The sequence below is a fragment of the Oncorhynchus kisutch genome, linkage group LG10 (assembly GCF_002021735.2).
Source record: "Oncorhynchus kisutch isolate 150728-3 linkage group LG10, Okis_V2, whole genome shotgun sequence".
NCBI lineage: Eukaryota > Metazoa > Chordata > Actinopteri > Salmoniformes > Salmonidae > Oncorhynchus > Oncorhynchus kisutch.
The window spans coordinates 51,985,233-52,012,932 of NC_034183.2; the positions used below are offsets into that span (position 1 = coordinate 51,985,233).

The 27,700-nt window shown below is 43.0% G+C and overlaps 1 protein-coding gene across 1 annotated transcript in view; it reads left to right on the plus strand.

Moving 5' to 3' along the window:
- Positions 1 to 11,412: 11,412 nt before the first annotated feature.
- LOC109898373 (G protein-activated inward rectifier potassium channel 1) overlaps positions 11,413 to 27,700 on the plus strand; it is a 43,772-nt gene continuing 27,484 nt past the window's right edge. The window contains exon 1 of the mRNA XM_020493332.2: positions 11,413 to 12,615. Coding sequence (XP_020348921.1) covers positions 11,947 to 12,615 — 669 coding nt within the window. The 5' untranslated portion in view covers positions 11,413 to 11,946. The remainder of the gene's footprint in view (positions 12,616 to 27,700) is intronic.

The window sequence follows — 27,700 nt, forward strand, 5'->3', positions numbered from 1 at the left end:
CTCACTCACTCACTCACTCACTCACTCACTCACTCACTCACTCACTCACTCACTCACTCACTCACTCACTCACTCACTCACTCACTCACTCACTCACTCACTCACACACACACACACACAGGACCACAATATTTGAAAAAAGGGTCCTTTGGCTGTCCCCATATGGGAACCCTTTTTGGCTCAAAAGGGTTATCAGTATTACTATACCTTACTATTCATGTTTTTGACTACTTTTACTTTTATCTTGTACTCCATACATTTTCCTTTACACCCAAAAGTACTCATTACATTTTGAATGCTTAGCAGGACAGAAATATGGTCCATTTCACGCACTTATCAACAGAACATCCCTGGTCATCCCTACTGCCTCTGATCTGTTGGGATCACTAAACACACATTTCATTTGTAAAAGATGTCTGAATGTTGGAGTGTTACTCTGGCTATCCTTACATTTAAAAAACAAGAACATTTTGCTGTCTGGTTTGCTTAATATAAGGAATTTGAAATTATTTATACTTTTACTTTTGATATTTTTAGTAATTACATTCACTTTTGATACTAAAGTATATTTTAAACCAAATACTTTTAGACTTAAACTCGGTAGAATTTTTTAAATGTTCTAATGAGGTAGCTTTTCTTTTACTCAAGTATGACAATTCTGTACTTTTTCCACCACTGAAGGTCATACCTGGAACCAAAAAGGGTTCTTCAAAGGGTTATTTTATGGGGACAGGCAAAGAACCCTTTCAGGTTCTAGCACCTTCTTTTCGAATAGTTTAGTTGCAGGGATTTTATCATTGTATTGTCAGTTCGAGTGCAGATAAAGATCAGCTTTCCATCACTGTCTCCTTCCAGCCCAGCGGTTAAGTTAAGGTTGTGGATGGGACAGAAAGGCATCAGAGGCTTCACCACCACTGCACCCCCAGGTAAACCAATCCTCTCTCTGTGCAGAGGAGACTGAGGAGAGAGCTAGTCTGTACAAGCTGTTCTTGACTACCAAGGATGAACAGGTCTGTAGGGTGGCCTAATCCCCCCAAGTGACTCTTTACACTGTATGCAAGGGTTCCTTTGTGTTGTCTTAGATTTCCTTCTTTGTGTTGCTCTTGACATCTCCCATTCTGTCACACCTCTATGAAGCAGAGGTTCTAATCTAATCTAATAGCTGATTGGAGGTTAACTTTACAGTAATAATATTGGTCAACAACTCAGATTTTGAATCCAAACAACTCAGATGTTATAAAGGGGTCTTGGATTCATTGTCTCCTTTTATTTGTTCCTGATCTGCACTTTGAGATACACTCTTCTCTCTTTCCTTCCCAAGGACTCTTGGGGCCATGGCCTTTCAGGCAATGACTTTTCTCTCTCTCTCTCTCTCTCTCTCTCTCTCTCTCTCTCTCTCTCGCTCTCTCTCCCCTCTCTGATCATGCCTAGAATAATGCCTTGTAATGGTTGTTAATGCTTTGTAACTTAATTAAGCTTTATGCATTGTAAAATGTATCGTTCATTTTACAATGACATTAAATCTATTTGCCTTTAGAATGACATTCTCAGACCTTTCTTGACCTTTCTATTACTGTAACTAATAGTCTCTTGCACATTGCTAAATCATCTTAATGGAGTCAGATATTCAGTTTAATAGACTTTGTTAACATACAAATAACGTAGTTCTATCACTTATATATACACAGTTGAAGTCGGAAGTTTACATACACCTTAGCCAAATACATTTAAACTCAGTTTTTCACAATTCCTGACATTAAATTTTTTGTAGATTTTTCCTTTATTTAACTAGGCAAGTCAGTTAAAAACAAATTCTTATTTTCAATGACTGCATAGGAACAGTGGCTTAACTGCCTTGTTCAGAGGCAGAACGACAGATTTGTACCTTGTCAGCTCGGGACATTAAATCCCCCCCAAAAATCCCTGTTTTAGGGCAGTTAGGATCACCACTTTATTTTAAGAATGTGAAATGTCAGAATAATAGTAGAGAGAAGGATTTATTTCAGCTTTTATTTCTTTCATCACATTCCCAGTGGGTCAGAAATGTACATACACTCAATTTTAGTATTTGGTAGCATTGCCTTTCAATTGTTTAACTTGGGTCAAATGTTTTGGGTAGCCTTCCACAATCTTCCCACAATATGTTGGGTCAATTTTGGCCCATTCCTCCTGACAGAGCTGGTGTAACTGAGTCAGGTTTGTAAGGCCTCCTTGCTCTCGCGCGCTTTTTCCGTTCTGCACATACATTTTTCTATAGGATTGAGTTCAGGGCTGTCACGACTCCTATCGAAGGTGGCCCCCTTCCTGTTCGGGTGGCGTTCGGCGGTCGTCGTCACCGGCCTACTAGCTGCCACTGATCCCTTTTCCCCCTTTTCTGTTTATTGGTTGCACCTGTGTTTAGTTTAGGCTAATTGGTTGGGCTTTATTTACCAGCCGGCCCGCCTGCTGGTTGTGCGGGATTATTTTCAGTGTACATGTGTACACGGCTGTATGTCACGGTTGTCCGTGTGTTTGGATTTTTGCTGGACTGTTTAAGTCCCCCGTGTTTGGGGCATTTGTTTGGGTTGGCGTCTGTTCACCGTTGTGGTGCATTAAAAAGTAGCGCAACCCTGAACTCTCTGCTTCCTGCGCCTGACTTCTTCCCCACTACACCCCGGGCGTTACAAGGGCTTTGTGATGGCCACCCCAATACCTTGACTTTGTTGTCCGTAAGCCATTTCCCCACAACTTTGGAAGTATGCTTGGTATTGTCCATTTGGAAGACTCATTTGCGACCAAGCTTTAACTTCCTGACTGATGTCTTGAGATGTTACTTCAATATATCCACATAATTTTCCTCCTTCATGATGCCATCTATTTTGTGAAGTGCACCAGTTCCACCTGCAGCAAAGCACCCCCACAATGTGATGCTGCCACCTCCGTGCTTCACGGTTGGGATGGTGTTCTTTGGCTTGCAGGCATCCCCCTTTTTCCTCCAAACATAACAATGGTCATTATGGCCAAACAGTTCTATTTTTGTTTCATCAGACCAGAGGACATTTCTCCAAAAAGTACAATCTTTGTCCCCATGTCCAAGGACGAACCAGACTTGTGGAGGTCTACAATTTTTTTTCTGAGATCTTGGCTGATTTCTTTTAATTTTCCCATGATGTCAAGCAAAGAGGCACTGAGTTTGAAGGTAGGCCTTGAAATACAGCCACAGGTACACCTCCAATTGACTCAAATTATGACAATTAGCCTATTAGAAACGTCTAAAGCCATGACATCATTTTCTGGAATTTTCCAAGCTGTTTAAAGGCACAGTCAACTTAGAGTATGTAAACTTCTGACCCACTGGAATTGTGATACAGTGAATTATAAGTGAAATAATCTGTCTGTAAACAATTGTTGGAAAAATTACTTGTGTCATGCACAAAGTAGATGTCCTAACCAACTTGCCAAACCTATAATTTGTTAATTAACAAGACATTTGTGGGGTGGTTGAAAATAGTTTTAATGACTCCAACCTAAGTGTATGTAAACTTCCGACTTCAACTGTAATATCATATGATAAGTATTACCCCACTATAGGTTCGACTAGGACAGCAGAAAAACAAATCTCACACAATCTAAGTCCCTAATGACACCCTATTCCCTTTATAGTACATTACTTCTGACCAGAGCACTAGTGCACTAAATATGGAATAGGGTGCCATTTTGGGACTCAGACATCATTACCTCAACTGGTATTTAAGGCAACTTGCTGGGTCACTTGACAAACTGCTCATAGATGGTTATCAATTCTCTTTACTCATCTATAATTCAGGGCATTGCATTACTATGTCTTTCCTCGGTCTCCCTTCCTCTGTTCCTTTGTCTCTCCTCCCCCCAGATCCACCCAACACGAGAGACGATCCGCACAAAATAGAATTTCTGAATATCACATTACATTCTTTGTCTATTATTGGAAGCCAAGGAGAGAGGGATGATTGACAGGCCAGGCTGAGTGGCTGGCCTTGATTTGCAAAACTAAGCTCCTCATTGAGGGAAACCCCTGCCAGTCAAACAACAAGATAGGAAATCTCAACATGGCTGTTAAAGACATTTTGAAAGGCTCATTAACCATTTTAGTTGTGTGTCTACATTATTGCGGTAGCTCTTCTTCTACAATATACTATTATATTAGGATTAAGACCAGTGGTCTAGTGGAGGATAACCACATGTAAATGCAGTTTACCCACCTTTTTTAGTGGGTTTACCCAACCTTTGCGGAAGAATGCATTGAAAGATATAGGAAGCTTTACTTTTCAGATTTCACCCACCTAATATTTTAACACTAAATCTCTGAGAGGAGGATGTTACTTGGACACCTATACACCATTTCAAATATTCCAAATGCATCCACTAATTCCATCTCTGTGTTGGTGCATTTTGTTTTACTTGATTCTAATTATATTGTATTGAATTTAGCCTCTCTCCCTCCAGACAGAAGATCTTGGCTGGCAGCCCGGTGGACTGTCTCCTGCTCTCTGGCTGACTACTTCTGGCTAAAGTTTTTATCTCTCTCTCTCTCTCTCTCTCTCTCTCTCTCTCTCAGGGCTTTATTGGCATGGGAAACATGTGTTAACAATGCCAAAGCAAGCGAGGTAGATAATATATAAAGTGAAATAAACAATACAAATTAACAGTAAACATTACACATACAGAAGTTTCAAAACAATAAAGACATTACAAATGTCATATTATATATATATACAGTGTTTTAACAATGTACAAATGGTTAAAGGACACAAGATACAATAAATAAGCATAAAAAAAGGCACAGCACACCAACACCAAAAACTTATGCCAACTGTAAAGTATGGTGGAGGGAGCATCATGGTTTTGGGGTGCTTTGCTGCCTCAGGACCTGGACAGCTTGCTATCATCGACAGAAAAACGAATTCCCAAGTTTATCAATACAATACAGGCTATCTGTCTGCCAATTGAAGCTCAACAGAAGTTGGGTGATGCAACAGGACAACGACCCAAAACACACAAGTAAATCAACAACAGAATGCCTTCAACAGAGGTAAATACACCTTCTGGAGTGGCCCAGTCAGAGTCCTGACCTGAACCCAATTGAGATGCTGCTGTGGCATGACCTCAAGAGAGCGGTTCACACCAGACATCCCAAGAATATTGCTGAACTGAAACAGTTTTGTAAAGAGGAATGGTCCAAAATTCTTCCTGATAGTTGTGCAGGTCTGATCCGCAACTACAGAAAGTGTTTGGTTGAGATTATTGCTGCCAAAGGAGGGTCAACCAGTTATTAAATCCAAGGGTCCACATACTTTTCCCACCCTACACTGTGAATGTTTACACAGTGTGTTCAAGAGACATGAAAATGTATAATCGTTTGTGTGTTATTAGTTTAAGCAGACTGTGTTTGTCTATTGTTGTGACTTAGATGAAGATCAGATCAAATTTTATGACCAATTTATGCAGAACTCCAGGTAATTCCAAAGGGTTCACATACTTTGTCTTGACACTGTATACAATATTCAAAATGACGTCACTCTAGGGGGCTATAAAGGCTGGTTCAGTTCAGTTCAATATTCATGACACACACACGGAGCCGGTGGAAGCAAAACTTCCCATTATATTCATCTGCTATATAATTTCTGATGGATGCTTTTAATACAGTTTTCAACAGGCCTATCAATGAAAACAATACATCTGCAAAGAATCCATATAATTTCTTTATTTGATACCTCCATCACTATAATTTAGAGCAAGAGAGAAAATTACACCAGTCAATCTTGTGATACTCTGTTCCAGAGGAAAGTAATAAACATTGAATCTAATAAGGTCCAACTCGTTAATTTTAAACTGTATTTCCTGCCAGTTGCTGATACAGTATATTTGACAATGACTCAATACTCTTATTTCAACATACAGTACCAGTCAAAAGTTTGGACACAGCTACTCATTCAAGGGTTTTTCTTTGTTTGACTATTTTCTACAATGTAGAACAATAGTGAAAAGATCGAAACTATGAAATCACACATGGAATCATGTAGTAACCAAAAAAGAGGTCAACAAATCAAAATATATTTTAGATTCTTCAAAGAAGCCACCCTTTGCCTTGATTACAGCTTTGCACACTCTTGGCATTCTCTCAACCAGCATCATGAGGTAGTCACCTGGACTTAAAAATGACGGCGGAAGAAATGGCAGCAGTTTTACAGGCGCTCAACCAATTGTGCTATTATGTGGGTTTTTTCCCATTATTTGTAACTTATTTGGTACATAATGTTTCTGCAACCGTATCTTACAGGGAAAAAAATAGCTCCTGGATATCAGGACAACGATCACTCACCTCGGATTAGACAAAGATTTTTTCCTCAACAAGCAAGACGCACAAGACATTCTCCAAACACCTGACAGGGCCATCATCCCCGTTATTTGCAAGAGGAGGCGACGCAGGTACAGAGAACAACGAGCCGGATGCCTTGTCAGGACCTGGAAAAGACGAGTGGGAAAGCTTCTGTTACCGTCAATACTACTCACCAACGTGCAATCATTGGAGGTACGATCACGAATATCCTACCAACGGGATATAAAAAACAGTAATACCCTATATTTCACGGAATCGTGGCTGAATGATATGGATATTCAGCTAGCGGGATATACGCTGCACCGGCAAGATAGAACAGGACACCCCGGTAAGATGGGGGGGGGGGTGGTCCTGTGCATATTTGTAAACAACAGCTGGTGCAGCATATACGAAATCTAAGGAAGTCTCTAGATTTTGCTCGCCTGAAGTGAGTATATTGTGATAAATTGCAGGCCACACTACTTGTCTAGAGAGTTTTCAGCTATACTTTTCTTGCCTGTCTATTTACCACCACAGACAGATGCTGGCACTAAGACCGCACTCAGACAGCTGTATAAGGAAATAAACAAACCACTCACCCAGAGGCGTCACTCCTAGTGGCCGGAGACTTTAATTACAGGGAAACTTAAATCAGTTCTTCCAAATTTCCATCAACATGTTAAATGTGCAACCAGAGGGAAAACAATTCTAGATCACCTGTACTCCACACACAGAGACATGTACAAAGCTCTCCCTTGCCCTCCATTTGGTAAATCTGACCACAACTCTATCCTCCTGATTCCTGCTTACAAGCAAAAATTAAAGCAGGAAGCACCAGTGACTCGGTCTATAAAAAAGTGATCAGATGAAGCAAATGCTAAAACTACAGGACTGTTTTGCTATCACTGACTGGAACATGTTCCCGAGATTCTTCCGATGGCATTTTCAGAGTACACCACATCAGTCACTGGCTTTATCAATAAGTGCATCGAGGACGTCGTCCCCAACGTGACTGTACGTACATACCCCAACCAGAAGCCTTGGATTACACGCAACATTCGCACTGAGCTAAAGGGTAGAGCTCTCGCTTTCAAGGTGCGGGACTCTATCCGGAAGCTTACAAGAAATCCTGCTATGCCTGGGACGAACCATCAAACAGGCAAAGCGTCAATACAGGGCTAAGATTGAATCATACTACACTGGCTCTGACGCTCGTCTTATATGGCAGGGCTTGCAAACTATTACAGACTACAAAGGGAAGCTGATAAGAGAGCTGCCCAGTGACACGAGCCTACCAGACGAGCTAAATCACTTCTATGCTCGCTTCGAGTCAAGCAACACTGAGGCATGCATGAGAGCATCAGCTGTTCCGGACAACTGTGTGATCACGCTCTCCATAGCCGACGTGAGTAAGACCTTTAAACAGGTCAACATACACAAGGCCACAGGGCCAGACGGATTACCAGGACGTGTGCTCCGGGCATGTGCTGACCAACTGGCGGTTGACTTCACTGACATTTTCAACATGTCCCTGATTGAGTCTGTAATACCAACATGTTTCAAGCAGACCACCATAGTCCCTGTGCCCAAGAACAAAAAGGCACCCTGCCTAAATGACTACAGACCCGTAGCACTCACGTCTGTAGCCATGAAGTGCTTTGAAAGGTTGGTAATGGCTCACATCAACACCATTAACCCGACCGCCGAACGCCACCCGAACAAGGAGAGGGACCGACTTCGGCGGAAGTCATGACAGTTGAGTGTCTAACCTCTGGGGACCCATTCTCATTTCATTTGAACACAACAGCACACCCATTCATTGTCTGTCTGTTAGATTACTGGGAATCTATCTATCACTAAATGACTAATCACAGTGAAACAGCTGGTTATCTCCTTGTGGGCCTGTTAATGGCAGTAACAGACAATTGTACTATTGCAACAGAAAATGTATTTGATCACGACTGCTCTGCTGAACGGACCTACTGTATGTCATCAGCCACGCCACACTAGTCTCTTTCTCTCTCTATAAACACAAGGTACTGCCAGAATAAGTTGCGCCTAGAATTAGCCTAACCACAACTATGACAAACCCCATGTGTGATACAGTGAAGAATTGTTTTGATACACACTGATTGTACAAAACATTAAGACCCCTCCCACCCGTTTGCCCCTCAGAACAGCTTTAATTTGTCAAGGCATGGACGCTACAGGCTGTCGAAAGCAAATTGGCTGAATGTCCTTTGGGTCGTGGACCATTTTTGATATACAGGGGAAATAGTTGAGTGTGAATAACCCGGTAGCGTTGCAGTTCACACAAACTGGTGCGCCTGGCACCTATTATCATACCCAATTCAAAGGCACTTAACTGTCAATCTTTTGTCTTGCCCATTCACCTTCTGAATGGCACACATACACAATACATGTCTCACGGCGTAAAAATCCTTCTTGAACCCGTCTCCTCCCCTTCATCTACACTAACTGAAGTCGATTTAAGTGGTCTTTCACCTGGATTCACCTGGTCAGTCTATGTCAGTGGTTCCAAATCTTTTTATAGTCCTGTACCCCTTCAAACTTTCAACCTCCAGCTGCGTACCCCCCTCTAGCACCAGTGTTCTGTCAAATGTTGTTTTTTGCCATCCTTGTAAGCCTGCCGCACAAATACTATACGATACATTTATTAAACATAGGACTGAGTGTGAGTTCGTGGGAAGTGACAAAGAACTCTTATAGGACCAGGGAACAAATAATAATAATCAATAATTTAGCTCTTTATTTAGCCGTCTTACATATAAAACTTTATTTGTTCATCGAAAATGGTGAATAACTCACCACAGGTTAATGAGAAGTGTATGCTTGAAAGGATGCACATAACTCTGCAATGTTGGGTTGTATTGGAGAGAGTCTTATATAATTTTCCACACACAGTCTGTGCCTGTATTTACTTTTCATGCTAGTGAGGGCCGAGAATCCACTCTCACATAGGTGGTTGCAAAGGGCATTAGTGTCTTAACAGCAAAGTGTCTTAACAGCGCAATTTTCCAAAGCAGGATACTCTGAGCGCAGCTCAATCCAGAAAATTGATTAAATTCAATTTTCACAGAACCGCTTGTTGCAATTTCAATGAGGCTCTCTTGTTCAGATACCAGTAAGCAGACTGGGGGCAGGGCAATAAAGGGGTAATGAATCCAGTTGTTTGTGTCATCCATTTCTGGAAAGTACCTGTGTAATTGCGCAACCAACTCACTCAGGTGCTTCGTTCATTTACACACACAAAAAAAATCACACAATGATGGAAAGACCTGTGTGTTGTCGTTGTTAATGCAGAGAGAGAAGAGCTCCAACTTCTTAATCATCTCCTCAATTTTGTCCCACACATTGAACATAGTCGCGGAGAGTCCCTGTAATCCTAGATTCAGATCATTCATGCGAGAAAAAACATCACCCAGAAAGGCCAGTCGTGTGAGAAACTCGTCATGCAAGCAGTCAGACTCGTGAAAATTATGGTCAGTAAAGGTCAATCAATTAAAAAAAACATGTCAATACTTTACCCCATTGATGACCAGCACACTTCTGTATGTTGTAAAAGCGTTACATGGTCACTGCCCATATCATTGCATAGTGCAGAAAATACACAAGAGTTCAGGGGGCTTTGCCTTAACAAAGTTTTCACTGTAGTGTCCAAAACATATTTCAAGCTCTCAGGCATTCCCTTGGCAGCAAGAGCCTCTCGGTGGATGCTGCAGTGTACCCAGGTGGCGTTGGGAGCAACTGCTTGCACGCACGTTACCATTCCACTATGTCTCCCATTCTTGGCTTTTGCACCATCAGTACAGATACCAACACATCTTGACCACCTAAGTCTATTTGACGTCACAAAGCTGTCTAGTACTTTAAACATATCCTCTCCTGTTGTCCTGGTTTCCAGCGGTTTGCAGAAGAGGATGTCTTCCTTCATTGACCCCCCATAAAAGTAACGGACATATACCAGGAGCTGTGCTAGGCCTGCCACGTCTGTTGACTCATCCAGCTGTAACGCATAGAATTCACTGGCTAGTATGCGAAGCACTAATTGTTTTAAAACATCTCTTGCCATGTCGCTGATGTGTCGTGAAACAGTGTTGTTTGATGAAGACATGGTCTGTATAGTTTTTTTGTCTTTTCCCCCAGCATTGTCCCAGCCACATCTGCGGCAGCAGGAAGAATTAAGTCCTCCACAATAGTATGGGGCTTGCCTGTCCTAGCCACTCGGTAGCTCACCATATAAGACTCCACTAGACCCTTCTTATTAATGGTATCTGTTGATCTTATACATGTCCGACTACTTGACAGTCATCTTAATTGTTGCTCAAAAAACTCCTGCAGCATATTTAAAAAATTGGCATGTTTTTGTTTCTAAATGTCTGCGTTTTTTATGAATAAAAACAAACAAACATGTGAATCACATTTGAATCTGGTGTAGCCTGACGGCATTGCGTACCCCAGTTTGTGAATACCTGGTTTATGTCATGGGTGTTTTGTACACTCAGTGTAGATAAAATGACATAACCATGTCCGACAGATGGTTATGAAGTTCAATCAATGCAGAATCGGACTAACGGGAATTAACATTATAGCATATGCAGGGGATTCAGCCATCTTCTATAGCTACAATACACTCTTTTCTGCTGGGCTGATTAGCAGCAAGTGCCAAGGTTGAACCTACCCATCGTTTTGAAGATGTCCTCTGGGACAGATCTGAAAACTGCGTGGAGTATGTTTGAATCAATAACAGCCTCTCGACAGGAAACTAGAGGAGAGCTACTCCATTAGCAAGTGGGTTGGATTTTTTAGCTGTGTAGAAATAGAATGCACGGAAAGTTGCTACAAAGCAAATTGGAGTAAATTAATAAACACTGTTTTTACTTGACTGTTTTAATAGAGGACATCAAAGAAAAGTATAGGCTCACTAAATCACTGACAGCTGCGCTACTCTCATACGACTGTACGTGCGTTTTCTGTCCGCAAGGTGGCATTGTCTGACGGTTGAGAGTGGTTTCCGGAGGGCTGCATGGGGTACAACCGTCCCGAGTTTCATTAGGCGACAGTAGCCTTGTCAAGTGGTTGTTTTTTGTAATGATCCTATCCGCAGGCCTAACTCTCCTCAAGGAATACTGTTTTTGAATGACATATATTTTTATTTATTTATTTTTATATTTTAACAAATCTGCTGATAAATTATATTGAGTAACCCCACCTCTCTCTCTCTTGCGCACACACACACGCAGTCTCTCAGTGTGGGCATGTCTCTTCAGGAGACTGTCTACTCGGAGCGCACTCTCACTTGAGCGGAGGGACAGCGAGCGAACAATCATCACCTCCTTATGGCACATCAACCCACCATATATACAAACATTTGTGTGGAAAATGTTCAACTAAAGCCGGTGAGAGTAGGATAACAGCTTTTGTAAAGAGTGCACTGTTTTGGGGAGTAAACACAGATCCTTGCGCAGCGCGTTATTGGCCATGGTGTCCTTTACGCACTGCAGATAACAAGTCTTTGTGAAACAAAGAAAACAAAGTAATGGATCAAAACTGCAAGTGATTTTTTTTCCTCACACTCTGGTAAAGTTATGGCCGCGCTACGGAGGAAATTTGGGGAGGACTATCAGGTAGTGAATACAAACCGTGACAACACCGCCTTTTCAGCACCTGTTAAAAAGAAACGCCAGCGGTTCGTGGAGAAGAACGGTCGTTGCAACGTGCAGCACGGGAATCTCGGCGGGGAGACCAGCCGATACATCTCCGACCTCTTCACCACCTTGGTGGACCTCAAGTGGCGATGGAACTTACTTATCTTTGTTCTGACCTATACAGTAGCATGGCTGGTCATGGCTTCTATGTGGTGGATCATCGCCTACATCAGAGGGGACATAAATCATGGCCACGACTCGTCCTACACCCCCTGCGTTGCCAACGTTTACAACTTCCCCTCTGCTTTCCTATTCTTCATAGAGACCGAGGCCACCATCGGCTACGGCTACCGCTACATAACGGAGAAATGTCCAGAGGGCATTATTCTCTTCTTGTTCCAGTCGCTGCTGGGGTCAATCGTGGACGCCTTTCTGATCGGCTGCATGTTCATTAAAATGTCCCAGCCTAAGAAGCGCGCAGAGACGCTTATGTTTAGCCAGGACTCGGTGATCTCACAGCGCGACGGCAAACTGTGCCTCATGTTCCGCGTGGGCAACCTGCGAAACAGCCATATGGTGTCCGCGCAGATCAGGTGCAAACTCATAAAGGTAAGGTAAACAAGCATCAGATGCGCTCTGCACCACAGGGGTATTTAGGCAACTAATCATAAAAGGACCCACGGTGATAATTCTCTGCTAAAAGCCTTCAGGGATAGTGGAAAATTAAACTCTCGAGCATAAAATGCCAAGATGTTGTGTGCTAATGTCATATTTAATGTGCGTAACTAATTGTCATGTATTATATTCGCAAATGCTGTGGCAAACAATCAATTAAACCTGAAAGTGGCGAACAGACAACACAACAAAATGTAATAAATGTAATCAAATTGAATAGAATAAACCTATAGGAGTCTAGCTGCACTATGATAGCAGTTGCATATCAGAGATATATATATATTTTTTTTCTAAGCTTAATTATAAGCAGGTCTTAGTCCACAGTGTGTGCCTTGTTAAACAAAAAAGGCTTAAAATTGTATTAGCATAATCCTTAGTAGTGAGATTGTATTTTGGCTGAGTGGCAGATGTTTCCAAGACAGGGTCTGATAAGAGAGAGAGAGGGAGAGAGAGAGAGAGAGAGAAAGAGAGACAGAGGGGCTGAGGGGCTGAGAGAGAAAGACAGAGGGGGGGCTGAGATCGAGTGTAGCTGGGAGGAGCAGAGAGCAACAGAGAGGGGTTGAGAGAGAGAGAGAGAGAGAGAGGGGGAGCTGAGAGAGTTCTTTGGTGGCGCAGCCATGGCGTGTCCAAAATCAGTCACCCTTCAACCACTGACATATAGAAGAGCAGGTGGTTTAACTGCGGGGCACGGTAGTGTATCAGTGAGCTGCTCTGACAGAGACTTGGGCTCTCAGGCTGGGGTTTAGTTACAACTCCAGCAATGAAACACAAAGAATCAAATCATCATCAGCCATGGAGCAGTATACATGCTGCTCACTCCGATCAAGCATGACGTCAGGTCAGAAGTGGCCCTGGACTTAAAGACCCTGGAGTAATGGAATAAATCATATTTATAGTGCACGTGGATACATTTTTCATCTTCACTCTCATGTTGTAAGGTCTGGTTCACATCACAATGTGATGTTTGAGTAGGACTTTTGTCAGAGACACTCCGATATGAAAACAAAGAGAGGCAAAAACATTGGTTTCTGAGAATACACACACACACTCACACATGCACACATACACACACACAGTGAGGCGCTTTGAGCTTGTTTAAGTATGTGTTCCACCACCGTGAACACATCGGCACAGCACATTGAACATAGTGTGGGTCAACTTAACAACACATACTGTACATCCAGTGTGGCTGAGAGAGAGAGAGAGGAAGGGAGAACCCCACCCCTCAGTCATAGACAGGCAGTCCCCAAAGAGAACAGCCTCCTAGGCACACAGTCTGAACAGCCACAATCGATAGCCCCAAGCAGGGTGTTTCTCTGGGATGAACCCCATCCTCTCGCTCAGCCTCCCAGGCAGACCATTTACAGCAGCTGGAGGGTTGCATCACACCGTTGACGGGGTGCCCGGTGCTCTAAATGGCTGGTCATGTACTAGAGGGCTAGTCTGTTGATTGATTTATCCTGTGCAATAATTGAATAAGGCTCAAGCACAGACCCAGGCGCCTTCACAATATAAAGCTCTCCTACAGTGGGTGTATTTTGAGAGGAAAAAGGAGGACAGGAGAGAAAGAAAGTACCCACTGGGCACAGACGTCCATTCAGCGTCTGTGCCCAGTGGAGTGACGTGGAAACAACTTTGATTCAACCAGTGTGTGCCTAGTGTGTGCCCAGTGGGTAGGCTATGAGTGGCACTCACAGAGATTGCTTCATGAAATATGTGAAGTGCAGGAAGGCACTTTGAGCACAAGTAAGAAACTCACACTCACCTTTTCTCTCTGACTACAAAAGGGGGGGGGGGTGAAATAATAAATATCATCCCCCTCCTCCTCTCCTGCTCTCTCTTTCTCTCTTTGAGGTACCATCCATGGTACCAACCCACACTGTGCTCTGGGGTCTTTAGTAATTGTTGCTCTGCTGTCAGGCTTCACAGCACAGCCCTGTGCTACTTTCACTTCAAAGACCCTTTGGCCAGCACAGAAAATGTACAAATAAGCCTCCTAGTTTTGGGAAAACACATCTGAAATCAAATTACTCAGAGATGAGTCGTGTTAAAACAGTTGTAAAAGTTAACATGAATTATAGTCATGCAAAATAAATCATTACTTCACAGGAAATGGAAATGGAAATGAATGTTTGTATTTTGTCAGTGCAGTACTAGTAGAGGGATGATGGTGGTGCTGTTGAATCATGCCCCTCTTCCACCTGTTCCCCCAATCCCCACTGTTACTCACAAATACCTTCCATTTAGGTATTGACTTGCCATATGTTCATAAATATATACTGTAACATGACCTGGCATGTGTTAGAACCACTTAACACCAATCAAAGAAATAGAGCACATATCGGTTGGAGAAAAGCAAAGTCCTGATGAACTCCTGTAGTCATTCTTCAGTTAAGTCCCATCATTCATACATACATACTGTATGACTGTACAGAATGTGTGTACATAGGTGTGTGTGTGTGTGGCAGTGACAGCTGCTCATTCAAAGGCTCATAAAAGACAGAGGAGAGGATGGGCAGGCAGTATTGGCATGACACCTGTTTGGGTTTACAACATGGTGTAGTTAAGGCATCTGCTCCTTGTGACCATGTCTGTCAGTCACAGTCCACATCTCATTCTAGCCAGGATGGCTCACTTCAATCAAACCCACCAATCGCACAGCCAACCACAGAACCCACATCCAAAAAGCAGCGGCGCCAATTCTGCAGGCAGTAACCGTGAATATAGGCCTATGCAAAGATTTCCTTCATAAGACATTTGCTGGATGATTTGACTGGCACTGTGAGCTGGCTGAGCCGAGCAACAGTCCAGTCCTTGTCGAATTGCGGCCTGATTGCTGGTAGCTAGGCTGCTTGTTTGTTGTTTGGGGGGGAAGTGTTGTGTTGGCTAGCTGGGTGTAGCCTCGCGTAATGCAGCACCGCTGATGTGGCGTGGCTGATTACTAGAGGGGAGCAGACAACAGAAGGGCCCAGCTCCATCTCACAGGGCACAGAAACAGACTAATCAGAGCCGACAGCCATCCAAACCCAGAGCTGGTGCTGGCAGGGCCAGGCAGACTCAGTAAAGCCTCTGAGTGCATCTTGCTGGAACGCTCCTCACTCTCACACCAAAATATGAGAGAGGCGCAGCTGAATGGAGAAAGAGAAGAGAAGAGGCTGTAGTAGAAAATACAGAGAGAGCGAGAGAGAGAGAAAGAGAATGGGTGACAGGTATACAGATGAAGGATCTTCAGTTGTAGTGTATTTGAGGTTGAAATTTCCATTTTGATGTTTCAGAATTTATTTTCCCTTACAAAGAAATGATCAACCCATACAAAAATGTCCATGAATTATAATCCACATTTTTGTTGTTGCTGCAGCATAATGTTTCTGTTGTAGCAAACTGTTTCAAGGTGGGAGATGTGGTATAGGCTAGACAGGCAGGCAGCTACTAGCACTGGGATTGACTTCCATTTGACTTACGAGCCCCTAACCAACAACACAGTAAAAAAATAAAAAAATAAAAACTGAATCAGAATAAGAAACAAAGTAATAAGTAATTAAAGAGCAGCAGTAAAATAACAATAGCGAGACTACATACAATGGGGTACCGGTACAGAGTTAACATGCTGGGGCACCGGTTAGTCGAGGTAATATGTGCATGTAGGTAGAGTTATTAAAGTGACTATGCCCAGATGATAACAACAGAGAGTAAAAGTGGTGAAAAAGAGGGGGGAGGGGGATGCAATGCAAATAGTCTGGGTAGCCATTTGATTAGATGTTCAGGAGTCTTATGGCTTGGGGGTAGAAGCTGTTCAGAAGCCTCTTGGACCAACACTTGGCGCTCCGGTACCACTTGCCGCGGTAGCAGAGAGAACAGTCTATGATTAGGGTGAGTGGAGTCTGACTATTTTTAAGGCCTTCCTCTGACACCGCCTAGTATAGAGGTCCTGGATGGCAGGAAGCTTTGCCCCAGTGGTGTACTGGGCCGTACGCACTACTCACTGTAGTGCCTTGTGAGCGAGCGAAACCTTGAGACTTCCTTGGATATCGTGCACCAGCTGTTATTTACAAAAATACATAGTCCGCCTCCCCTTGTCTTACCAGACGCCGCTGTTCTATCCTGGCGATAAAGCGTATAACCAGCCAGCTGTATGTTGGTAGGTAATGTTGTCGTTCAGCCATGACTCCTTGAAGCATAGGATATTACAGTTTTGAATGTCCCGTTGGTAGTTTATTTTTCCGTGTAGGTCATCAATTTTATTTTCCAAAGATTGTATGTTTGCTAGCAGAATGGAAGGCAGTGGGGGTTTATTCGATTGCCTACTAATTCTCAGAAGGCAGCCCACCCTCCAGACCCTTTTTCTCTGCCTTCTCTTCATGCAAATGACGTAAATGACGGGGATCTGGGCCTGTTCCCGGGAAAGCAGTTTGTCTTTCACGTCGGGCTCGTCGGACTCGTTAAAGCAAAAAAAGGATTCTGCCAGTTCGTGGTGAGTAATCGCAGTTCTGATGTCCAGAAGTTATTTTTGGTCAGAAGAGACGGTAGCAGCAACACTATGTACAAAATAAGTACCAAAATAAGTTACAAATAACGCAAAGAAATGAACAAAAAAACACAATTGGCTAGGAACACTAAAAAGTCAGCCTTCTTCTCCAGCGCCATCTAATAATACTTGTTAGCTTCTTCAGGGTTGCTGGGGCTCTGAAGAGTACATATTTATGTGGGTGCGCGCACACACACACACAGACACACACAGACACACACACACACACAGATACACACAACTATATCATCCGATCCAAGGCAGTGGAAGGGTTAAACACTATCACCTGGCCTCTCATCCCACATTGTTATCCGAGGCAATAAAGGAAGCCTCGCGTGAAGTGTATGTTTGAGGTGTGTGGCGGAGTATGTTTTATTCCTTATATCACTGCCAGAGACCATGTGACCCGTGAGTGATATAGAAGTGGAATGTGGAACGCGGAACGCAGATGGACACGGTGTGTCGGCGGAGATACACCAGAGACAAAAATAAAGCAAGAGCATTTGACCGTAAACCATGATGTTACTCAACAACTGTAGGTTACAGTACAGTGTATTCACAGAGCCACATTAGACTCTTATTCCCAGTGCTTCAATATGAATCCCTCTCAGGTTTTAAATGGAACTTATGGGTGGGCACTGGCAGCACTGTCACATTATGCCCTATTTTGGCCATGGCAGTTGGAACCGGAGTCGTTTTCAACCGCTCCTGTGACAGTCTATGAGCAGTACACAGCACATTAAAACACTGGTTCAAGACAAGAGACAGAGAGAGCTAACTAAACCTCCAGTTTAGCATGACAGAACAGCCTATTTGAATTTCAGAGTGGATTATATTATTTCCAAGAAAACAGTGATTTCCGTTTCCCCTGCGTCTCCTCCTTGTGTGAATCGCTTCCAACCAGCCTCTTTAATTTCCCCAGCAGCCAGTGAACTAGAGACCACTCCAGTACCTAATCAACACATGCACCGTCGCCTGCCTGCCGCTCGGCCTGCCCCCTGATTAATGAGCTTTGGAGAGACCCAGGCATGGAGTGTGGCGATGACTCGGATGACCAGGCCTCTTTAGGCCCAATAAATGTCATGTAGAGCCTGTCCTCAGCCATGAGTCACTCACTGCAAAGATACGACTCAGAAGATATGGCTCCAAAGAGGAAAATTCTCTGGGTGGACAAAAAAAGGACTGAAAGGCTGTTTGAAATGTTTATAAACGGGTGATTGTTTAAGAGTAGTTACTGGAAAAACACACATACGCACACGAACACACACACAAGTTTCTTTTTCGGAACCAAACAATTGATTCCCATTCAAAATCCTATTTTCCCGAACTCTTACTCTTAACCTGACACTAACCTTAACCCCTTAACTTGTTGACGCTACACGTTCCTCTAGGGCACCCCCCCCCCCCCCACGCTCACCTCAAAAGATGGCGCACAGAATGCAAAAATATTCTTAGAAATATTTAACCTCCACACATTAACAAGTCCAATAGCTCAAATGAAAGATAAACACCTTGTTCATCTACCCAGCGAGTCAGATTTCTAAAATGTTTTACGGCGAAAACATAGCACATATGTATGTCAAACCACCACAAAGACACAGACAATATGTAGCCATTTTGTCGAACAAAAGATGCAATCACAAACGCAGGATTAAAAGAAAAATGATTCACTAACCTTTTGAAAATCTTCATCAGATGACAGTAATAGGTAATTTAGTCATTTAGTAGTAGTAATTTATGTTTTTTTCAATAATATGCCATTTATATCCATAAATCTCTGTTTACATTGACGCCATGTTCAGAAAATGCTAAAAAAATGTCCGTATAACCCTAACTCCTAACCCTAATGCTAAACCTAACCTCTAACCCTAATTGTAAGCCTAATTGTTACCCAAACCCTAAACCTAAACACTACGCCTAAAATAGCCTTGTTCAAATCAAACTAAACTAAATTGTATTTGTCACATGTGCCGAATACAACAGGTACAGTGAAATGCTTACTTACCAGCCCTTAACCAACAATGCAGTTTTAAGAAAATACCTAAAAAAGTGAGAAATAAAAGTAACAAATAATGAAAGAGCAGCAGTAAAATAACAATAGCGAGGCTATGTACAGGGGGTACCGGTACAGAGTCAATGTGCGGGGGCGCTGGTTAGTCGAGGTAATTGAGGTAATATGTACATGTAGCTAGTATTATTAAAGTGAATACGCATAGATAATAACAGAGAGTAGCAGCAGCATAGAAGATGGGGGCAATGCAAATAGTCTGGGTAGCCATTTGAATAGATGTTCAGGAATCTTATGGCTTGGGGGTAGAATCTGTTTATAAGCCTCTTGGTCCTAGACTTGGCGCTCTGGTATCGCTTGCTGCAGTAGCAGAGAGAACAGTCTATGACTAGGGTGGCTGGAGTCATTGACAATTTTCAGGGCCTTCCTCTGACACCCCCTGGTGCTTCCTGCTTTAATTTTTAGCTTGAAAGCAGGAATCAGGAGGATAGAATTATGGTCAGATTTTCCAAATGGAGGGCGAGGGGAGAGCTTTGTACACGTCTCTGTGTGTGGAGTAAAGGTGGTCTATAGATTGTTTTGCCTCTGGTTGCACGTTTATCATGCTGATAGAAATGAGTTATAACTGATTTAAGTTTCCCTGCATTGGAGTCCCCGGCCACTAGCAGCATCCCCTCTGCATGAGCGTTTTCCTGTTTGCTTATGGCTTTATACAGCTCATTGAGTGCTGTCTTAGTGCCAGAATCGGTCTGTGGTGGTATGTAAGACAGCTACGAAAAATACAGATGAAAACTCTCTAAATCAAATAGAATTGTATTGGTCACATACACATGGTTAGCAGATGCTAATGCGAGTGTAGCGAAATGCTTGCGATTCTAGTTCCGACCGTGCAGTAATATCTAACAAGTAATCAAACAAGCTTATACACACAAGTGTAAAGGAATTAATAAGAATATGTACACATAAATATATGAATGAGCGATGGCCGAACGGCATAGGCAAGATGCAGTAGATGGTATAGAGTACAGTATATACATGTGAGAAGAGTAATGTAGGGTATGTAAACATTATATGAAGTGGCATTGTTTAAAGTGACTAGTAATACATTTATTACCTCCATAATAATACTTTTTTAAAATTATTAAAGTGGCTAGAAATTTGAGTCAGTATGTTGGCAGCAGCCACTTTGCCTTCCTGTGACATCGGGTGTCCCTCTGCTGTTTCCTGAAGTCGACGATCATCTCCTTTGTTTTGTTGACGTTGAGTGTGAGGCTATTTTCCTGACACCACACTCCGAGGGCCCTCACCTCCTCCCTGTAGGCCGTCTCATCATTGTTGGTAATCAAGCCTACCACTGTAGTGTCATCTGGAAACTTGATGATTGAGTTGGAGGTGTGCATGGCCACACAGTCATTGGTGAACAGGGAGTACAGGAGAGGGCTGAGAATGCACCCTTGTGGGGCTCCAGTGTTGAGGATCAGTGGGGTGGAGATGGAGTTTCCTACCCTCACCACCTGGGGCCGGCCCATCAGAAAGTCCAGGACCCAGTTGCACAGGGCGGGGTCGAGACCCATGGTCGAGACCCATGGACGAGTTTGGAGGGTACTATGGTGTTGAATGCTGAGCTCTAGTCAATGAACAGCCTTCTTATATAGGTATTCCCCTTGTCCAGATGGGTTAGGGCAGTGTGCAGTGTGATTGCGTCGTCTGTGGACCTATTGTGGCGGTAAGCAACTTGGAGTGGGTATAGGGTGTCAGGAAGGGTGGAGGTGATATGATCCTTGAATAGTCTCTCAAAGCACTTCATGATGACGGAAGTGAGTGCTACGGGGCTATGGCGATAGTCGTTTAGCTCAGTTACCTTAGCTTTCTTGGGAACAGGAACAATGGTGGCTCTCTTAGAGCATGTGGTAACAGCAGACTGGGATAGGGATGGATTGAATATGTCCCTAAACACACCAGCCAGCTGGTCTGCGCATTTTTTAAATTTTTTTAATTTCACCTTTATTTAACCAGGTAGGCTAGTTGAAAACAAGTTCTCATTTGCAACTGTGACCTGGCCAAGATAAAGCATAGCAGTGTGAGCAGACAACAAAGAGTTACACATGGAGGAAACAATTAACAAGTCAATAACACAGTAGAAAACAAAGGGGGGAGTCTATATACAATGTGTGCAAAAGGCATGAGGAGGTAGGCAAATAATTACAATTTTGCAGATTAACACTGGAGTGAAGAATGATCAGATGGTCATGTACAGGTAGAGATATTGGTGTGCAAAAGAGCAGAAAAGTAAATAAATAAAAACAGTATGGGGATGAGGTAGGTGAAAAAGGGTGGGCTATTTACCAATAGACTATGTACAGCTGCAGCGATCGGTTAGCTGCTCAGATAGCTGATGTTTGAAGTTGGTGAGGGAGATAAAAGTCTCCAACTTCAGCGATTTTTGCAATTCGTTCCAGTCACAGGCAGCAGAGTACTGGAACGAAAGGTGGCCAAATGAGGTGTTGGCTTTAGGGATTATCAGTGAGATACACCTGCTGGAGCGCGTGCTACGGATGGGTGTTGCCATCGTGACCAGTGAGCTGAGATAAGGCGGAGCTTTACCTAGCATGGACTTGTAGATGACCTGGAGCCAGTGGGTCTGGCGACGAATATGTAGCGAGGGCCAGCCGACTAGAGCATACAAGTCGCAGTGGTGGGTGGTATAAGGTGCTTTAGTGACAAAACGGATGGCACTGTGATAGACTGCATCCAGTTTGCTGAGTAGAGTGTTGGAAGCCATTTTGTAGATGACATCGCCGAAGTCGAGGATCGGTAGGATAGTCAGTTTAACTAGGGTAAGCTTGGCGGCGTGAGTGAAGGAGGCTTTGTTGCGGAATAGAAAGCCGACTCTTGATTTGATTTTCGATTGGAGATGTTTGATATGAGTCTGGAAGGAGAGTTTGCAGTCTAGCCAGACACCTAGGTACTTATAGACGTCCACATATTCTAGGTCGGAACCATCCAGGGTGGTGATGCTAGTCGGGCATGCGGGTGCAGGCAGCGACCGGTTGAAAAGCATGCATTTGGTTTTACTAGCGTTTAAGAGCAGTTGGAGGCCACGGAAGGAGTGTTGTATGGCATTGAAGCTTGTTTGGAGGTTAGATAGCACAGTGTCCAAAGACGGGACGAAAGTATATAGAATGGTGTCGTCTGCGTAGAGGTGGATCAGGGAATCGCCCGCAGCAAGAGCAACATCATTGATATACACAGAGAAAAGAGTCGGCCCGAGAATTGAACCCTGTGGCACCCCCATAGAGACTGCCAGAGGACCGGACAGCATGCCCTCCGATTTGACACACTGAACTCTGTCTGCAAAGTAATTGGTGAACCAGGCAAGGCAGTCATCCGAAAAACCGAGGCTCCTGAGTCTGCCGATAAGAATATGGTGATTGACAGAGTCAAAAGCCTTGGCAAGGTCGATGAAGACGGCTGCACAGTACTGTCTTTTATCGCTGGCGGTTATGATATCGTTTAGTACCTTGAGTGTGGCTGAGGTGCACCCATGACCGGCTCGGAAACCAGATTGCACAGCGGAGAAGGTACGGTGGGATTCGAGATGGTCAGTGACCTGTTTGTTGCTCTGAGGACGCGGCTAGGGACCTGTTACATGCTCTGAGGACGCGGCTAGGGATGCCGTCTGGGCTGGCAGCCTTCCGAGGGTTAACACGTTTAAATGTTTTCCTCACGTTGGCTGCGGTGAAGGAGTGCCCACAGGTTTTGTTAGAGGGCCGTGTCAGTGGCACTGTATTTTCCACAAAGTGAGCAAAGAAGTTGTTTAGTTTGTCTGGGAGCAAGACGTCGGTGTCCGCGACAGGGCTGGTTTTCTTTTTATAATCTGTGATTGACTGTAGACCCTGCCACATACGTCTCGTATCTGAGCCGTTGAATTGGTACTCTACTTTGTTTCTATACTGACGCTTAGCCTGTTTGATTGCCTTGCGGAGGGAATAGCTACACTGTTTGTATTCTGTCATGTTTCCGGTCGCCTTGCCATGATTTAAAGCAGTGGTTCGCGCTTTCAGTTTTGCGCGAATGCTGCCATCAATCCACGGTTTCTGGTTGGGGAAGGTTTTAATAGTCACCGTGGGTACAACATCACCGATGCACTTGCTAATAAACTTGCTCACCGAGTCAGCGTATACATCAATGTTATTGTCTGATGCTACCCGGAACATATCCCAGTCCACGTGATCGAAGCAATCTTGAAGCGTGGAATCCGATTGGTCAGACCAGGGTTGGATAGACCTGAGCACGGGCGTTTCCTTTTTTAGTTTCTGTCTATAGGCTGGGAGCAACAAAATGGAGTCGTGGTTAGATTTGCCAAAATGATGGCAAGGGAGGGCTTTGTATGCGTCGCGGATGTTAGAGTAGCAATGATCCAGAATGCTTCCAGCCCGGGTCGCGCATTTGATATGCTGATAAAATTTAAGGAGCCTTGTTTTCAGATTAGCTTTGTTTAAATCCCCAGCTACAATAAATGCAATAAGGTTCTTTCATGGCCTTCGAGGTGTCTGCTTGGGGGGTATAGACGGCTGTGATTATAATCGAAGAGAATTCTCTTGGTAGATAATGCGGTCGGTATTTGATTGTAAGGAATTCTAGGTCAGATAAACAAAAGGACTTGAGGAATTCTAGGTCAGGTGAACAAAAGGACTTGAGGACTCTAGGTAGGTAGTGTGGTCTACAGCTTATCATGAGATACTCTACCTCAGGCGAGCAAAACCTCAAGACTTCCTTAGATATCGTGCACCAGCTGTTGTTTACAAATATACATAGACCGCCACCCCTTATCTTATCTTATACTGCCGATAGAGTGTATAACCCGGCAGCTGTATGTTATTAATGTCGTCGTTCAGCCACGACTCAGTGAAACATAAGATATTCGTTTTTAATGTCCCGCTGGTAGGATATACGTGCTTTTACTTCATCCCATTTATATTTTGTACATTGGCAAACAGTACCACTCGTCACCTGATCCTCACAAGGCACCCCGATCTCCTTCCTCGAAATCTCTGTCTTTTTCTCCTACGAATGACGGGGATGAGGGCCTGTTCACGTGTCTGGAGTAAATCCCTCTCGTCTAACTCATCAATTTATTAAATTCAAGGTCAGTAATCGCTGTTCTGATGTCCAGAAGCTCTTTTCGGTCATAAGAGACGGTAGCAGCAACATTATGTACAAAACAAGTTACAAACAATGCGATAAAACAAACAAAATAGCACGGTTGGTTAAGAGAGATAAAACGGCAGCCATCCTCTCTGGCACCACTACTACACAAATGTGCCCACTTGTCTGAATTGTCCTTGTTTTTACTATCCTTGAGAGGACTTCTGGTCCCCACAAGGATAGTAAAACAAAAAACACACACACACACACAGAAACAAAACAGACACACAAAAAACACACAAAAACACACAAGTTAGCGTCTTTTTCATCATGAATCTTGTTCTGGAGGCTAGCTGCCACAAGCACAAAGTCATAACATCATATTTTAAACCTAACCGTAAATCTAACATTAACCACATTGTTTACCCTTATTCCTAACCTTAAATTATGACCAAAAAGCAAATGTTTGTTTTCATAAATTTTTTACAATATAGCCAATTATGTCTTTGCAGCTGGCCTATCTAAGGGGAAATAGCTCTGTTCTGCCTCCAGGACAAGACTCAAGACAATAAATGTTAACCTGCCAGACACATACACATCCCAGTTAGCACATTTGGTTCCTCAGAAGTTGTAGGAACAAACATTTTTTGTTTCCCATTGGTTCTAGGAATAAAGCCATACGATTCCTACGATGGATATTCTAGGTTATTGGGAGCTTTTTGAACAACTTCCTTAAAACTTTCACTGAATGTTTCAATAAGACTTGTAATAAGACTGCTAGTTTATTTTTGTTTCACTATTTTAAACTCAAAGCACAGATAGGACACATGTAAATTATTTTCCTTAGGCATTAACCATGCAAAAATGTTTTTTTTATTGTGACTCGGGTGAGATTGGGGTTGGGATTGGGATTCAAACCTATAATCTTATTTTTTCAATCCATGGAATTAGTCCACTGCACCACCGGGATGGCGCTAGCATGCCATGTTCTTTTACTCATAAAAGCTGTTCTTTTTAGTCTATTCAAACAGACCACATTTCAAAGGAAACAAGCACTCATTGAGATCAGGTGTGGCCAATTAGCAGGCACGGCCAACACACCTGTAAACACTTAACAAGGTAGAGGATATAAGAGAGTTTTGTTGATGCTGAGAACGGAATGTATATGTTTTTAAATAACATTCTTAGAACATTCTCTGAAGGTTACTAAAGTTTTTTTGTGGTTTTTATGGGAATTTTCCTTAACATTCTCGGAACAATTTGAGAACATGACTTTAAATAGAACCACGAGAAAACATGTAGGAAACTGAAGTGCTGAAATTCCCACCAAAAAGAGTTTTTCCTTAACGTTATCTGAACTATTTGAGTACATTTCCAATGTTAAACCAGTTGAAGAACATTGCTATAACATTTAAAAATTGAAATGAAATGTAACCATGTTTGAACTTCTTAGGAAACGTTCTATTAAAGTAATGAAATGCCAAGAAAATAATGTTCTATAAATGTTCTATAAATGTTCTATAAATGTTCCAAGCCAAACAACTATCGTGCACCATTCCCAGAAAGTTGTGGGAAACCAGGCCCTCACCAAGCTCTAAGAAACATCTGGTTCTCAGAACGTTATGTATCATACCAGCAGTTTGGTGCTGCCTTCCCAAAAGCATCTAGAATTGATAAGTTAAAATGTCCTGTCTGTCTGGTTATGTCAGTGGGAAGGTTAGCGTGTTTGTTTGAACAGAGACAGAGATGTAGAGAGAAAGACTGTGCACCAACAGCTATCTCTGATTCTTCACTAAGAGAGTGGAGGAGAGTGCCACAGGCACAGGAAGATTTGCTTGTCAGCATTTGTGATACAGTCATCCGTCTTTTTAATCTTAACTGACACAGACAGTAAAAAGCAGTAGTGCCCAGAACCAATTTGGTGCTAAACCACACACAGAAGAACAATAGCCAACACATGTCCAGTATTCACTGGGCTGTAAACACCTGATAGTAGACATGAACATTATCCCCTCTGAACAGAGAGAGATGAGTTTATCATAACACAAACCCCACCGTGCCGCTCATTGAGATTCAGTGTGTGGTAAGACAGTGGTGATATTTCCTGGCATCCCAGAGGATGTTTACTGATGCATCATTCCCTGTTTGGCACCTCAGAGGACTAGACCACAGGCCAATGTCATGGGGAGGTCAGTATCAGACCAGACTTGGCATTTTTGTCATTTAGCAGACGGTCTTACACAGAGCAACTTACAGGAGAAATTAGGGTTAAGTGCCTTGCTAAAGGGCACATCAACTGATTTTTTAAATCTAATCGACTCTGGGTTTCGAGCCAACGACCTCTTGGTTACTGGTCCAACACCCTTAATCGCTAGGCTACCTTTACACACAGGATTGAGAAGCCTCCTCTATCTATATGGATGTATGATCTTTGTGGATCCTTGTATCTGTACAGGGTGAACTCTGAATTACTCTTATGCAAAAGGGAATTTACTTACATTGGTCTCATCCCACACACAAGCTCTTTGATGCTGTGACATCCTGTGGAGATTGGGATTTAATGGTCAGATTACATGGTTAACTTGGTATCGTTTCATTGGCCAATGGTGCTTGGTTTTGGGTTGAGAAGGTTACATCTTCAGATGTTATAAATGGAATTAAATGCCTTTCTTTTCTCTCTTATCCTCTATCCCATCCAGGGAGGAAGGATTGTATGATCAATTCTCATTCCCTAGATTTTTAGGTATCTGGCCTAATGGGCATCTCTTTGTTCATGCAGTACCAGTCAAAAGTTTGTACACACCTACTCATTCAAGGGTTTTTCTTTATTTTTACTATTATTCTACATTGTAGAATAATAGTGAAGACATCAAAATAAAGAAATAACACATCATGTAATAACCAAAAAATGGTTAAACAAATCTAAAATATATTTCATATTTGAGATTCTTCAAAGTAGCCACCCTTTGCCTTGATGACAGCTTTGAACACTCTTGGCATTCTCTGAACCAGCTTCACTTGGAATGATTTTCTAACAGATTTTCCAACTCATCCCAAACCATTTCAATTCAGTTGAGGTCGGATGATGTGAGTGCCAGGTCATCTGATGCAGCACTCCATCACTCTCATTCTTGGTCAAATAGCCCTTACAACAGTCTGGAGGTGTGTTGGGTCATTGTCCTGTTGAAAAACAAATGATAGTCCCACTAAGCTCAAATCAGATGGGATAGCGTATCGCTGCAGAATGCTGTGGTAGCCATGCTGGTTAAGTGTGCCTCTCACACATTCCACTCCAATTTGCTTACTGCCCAAATAGGTCCACAGGCGATGCAATCTCA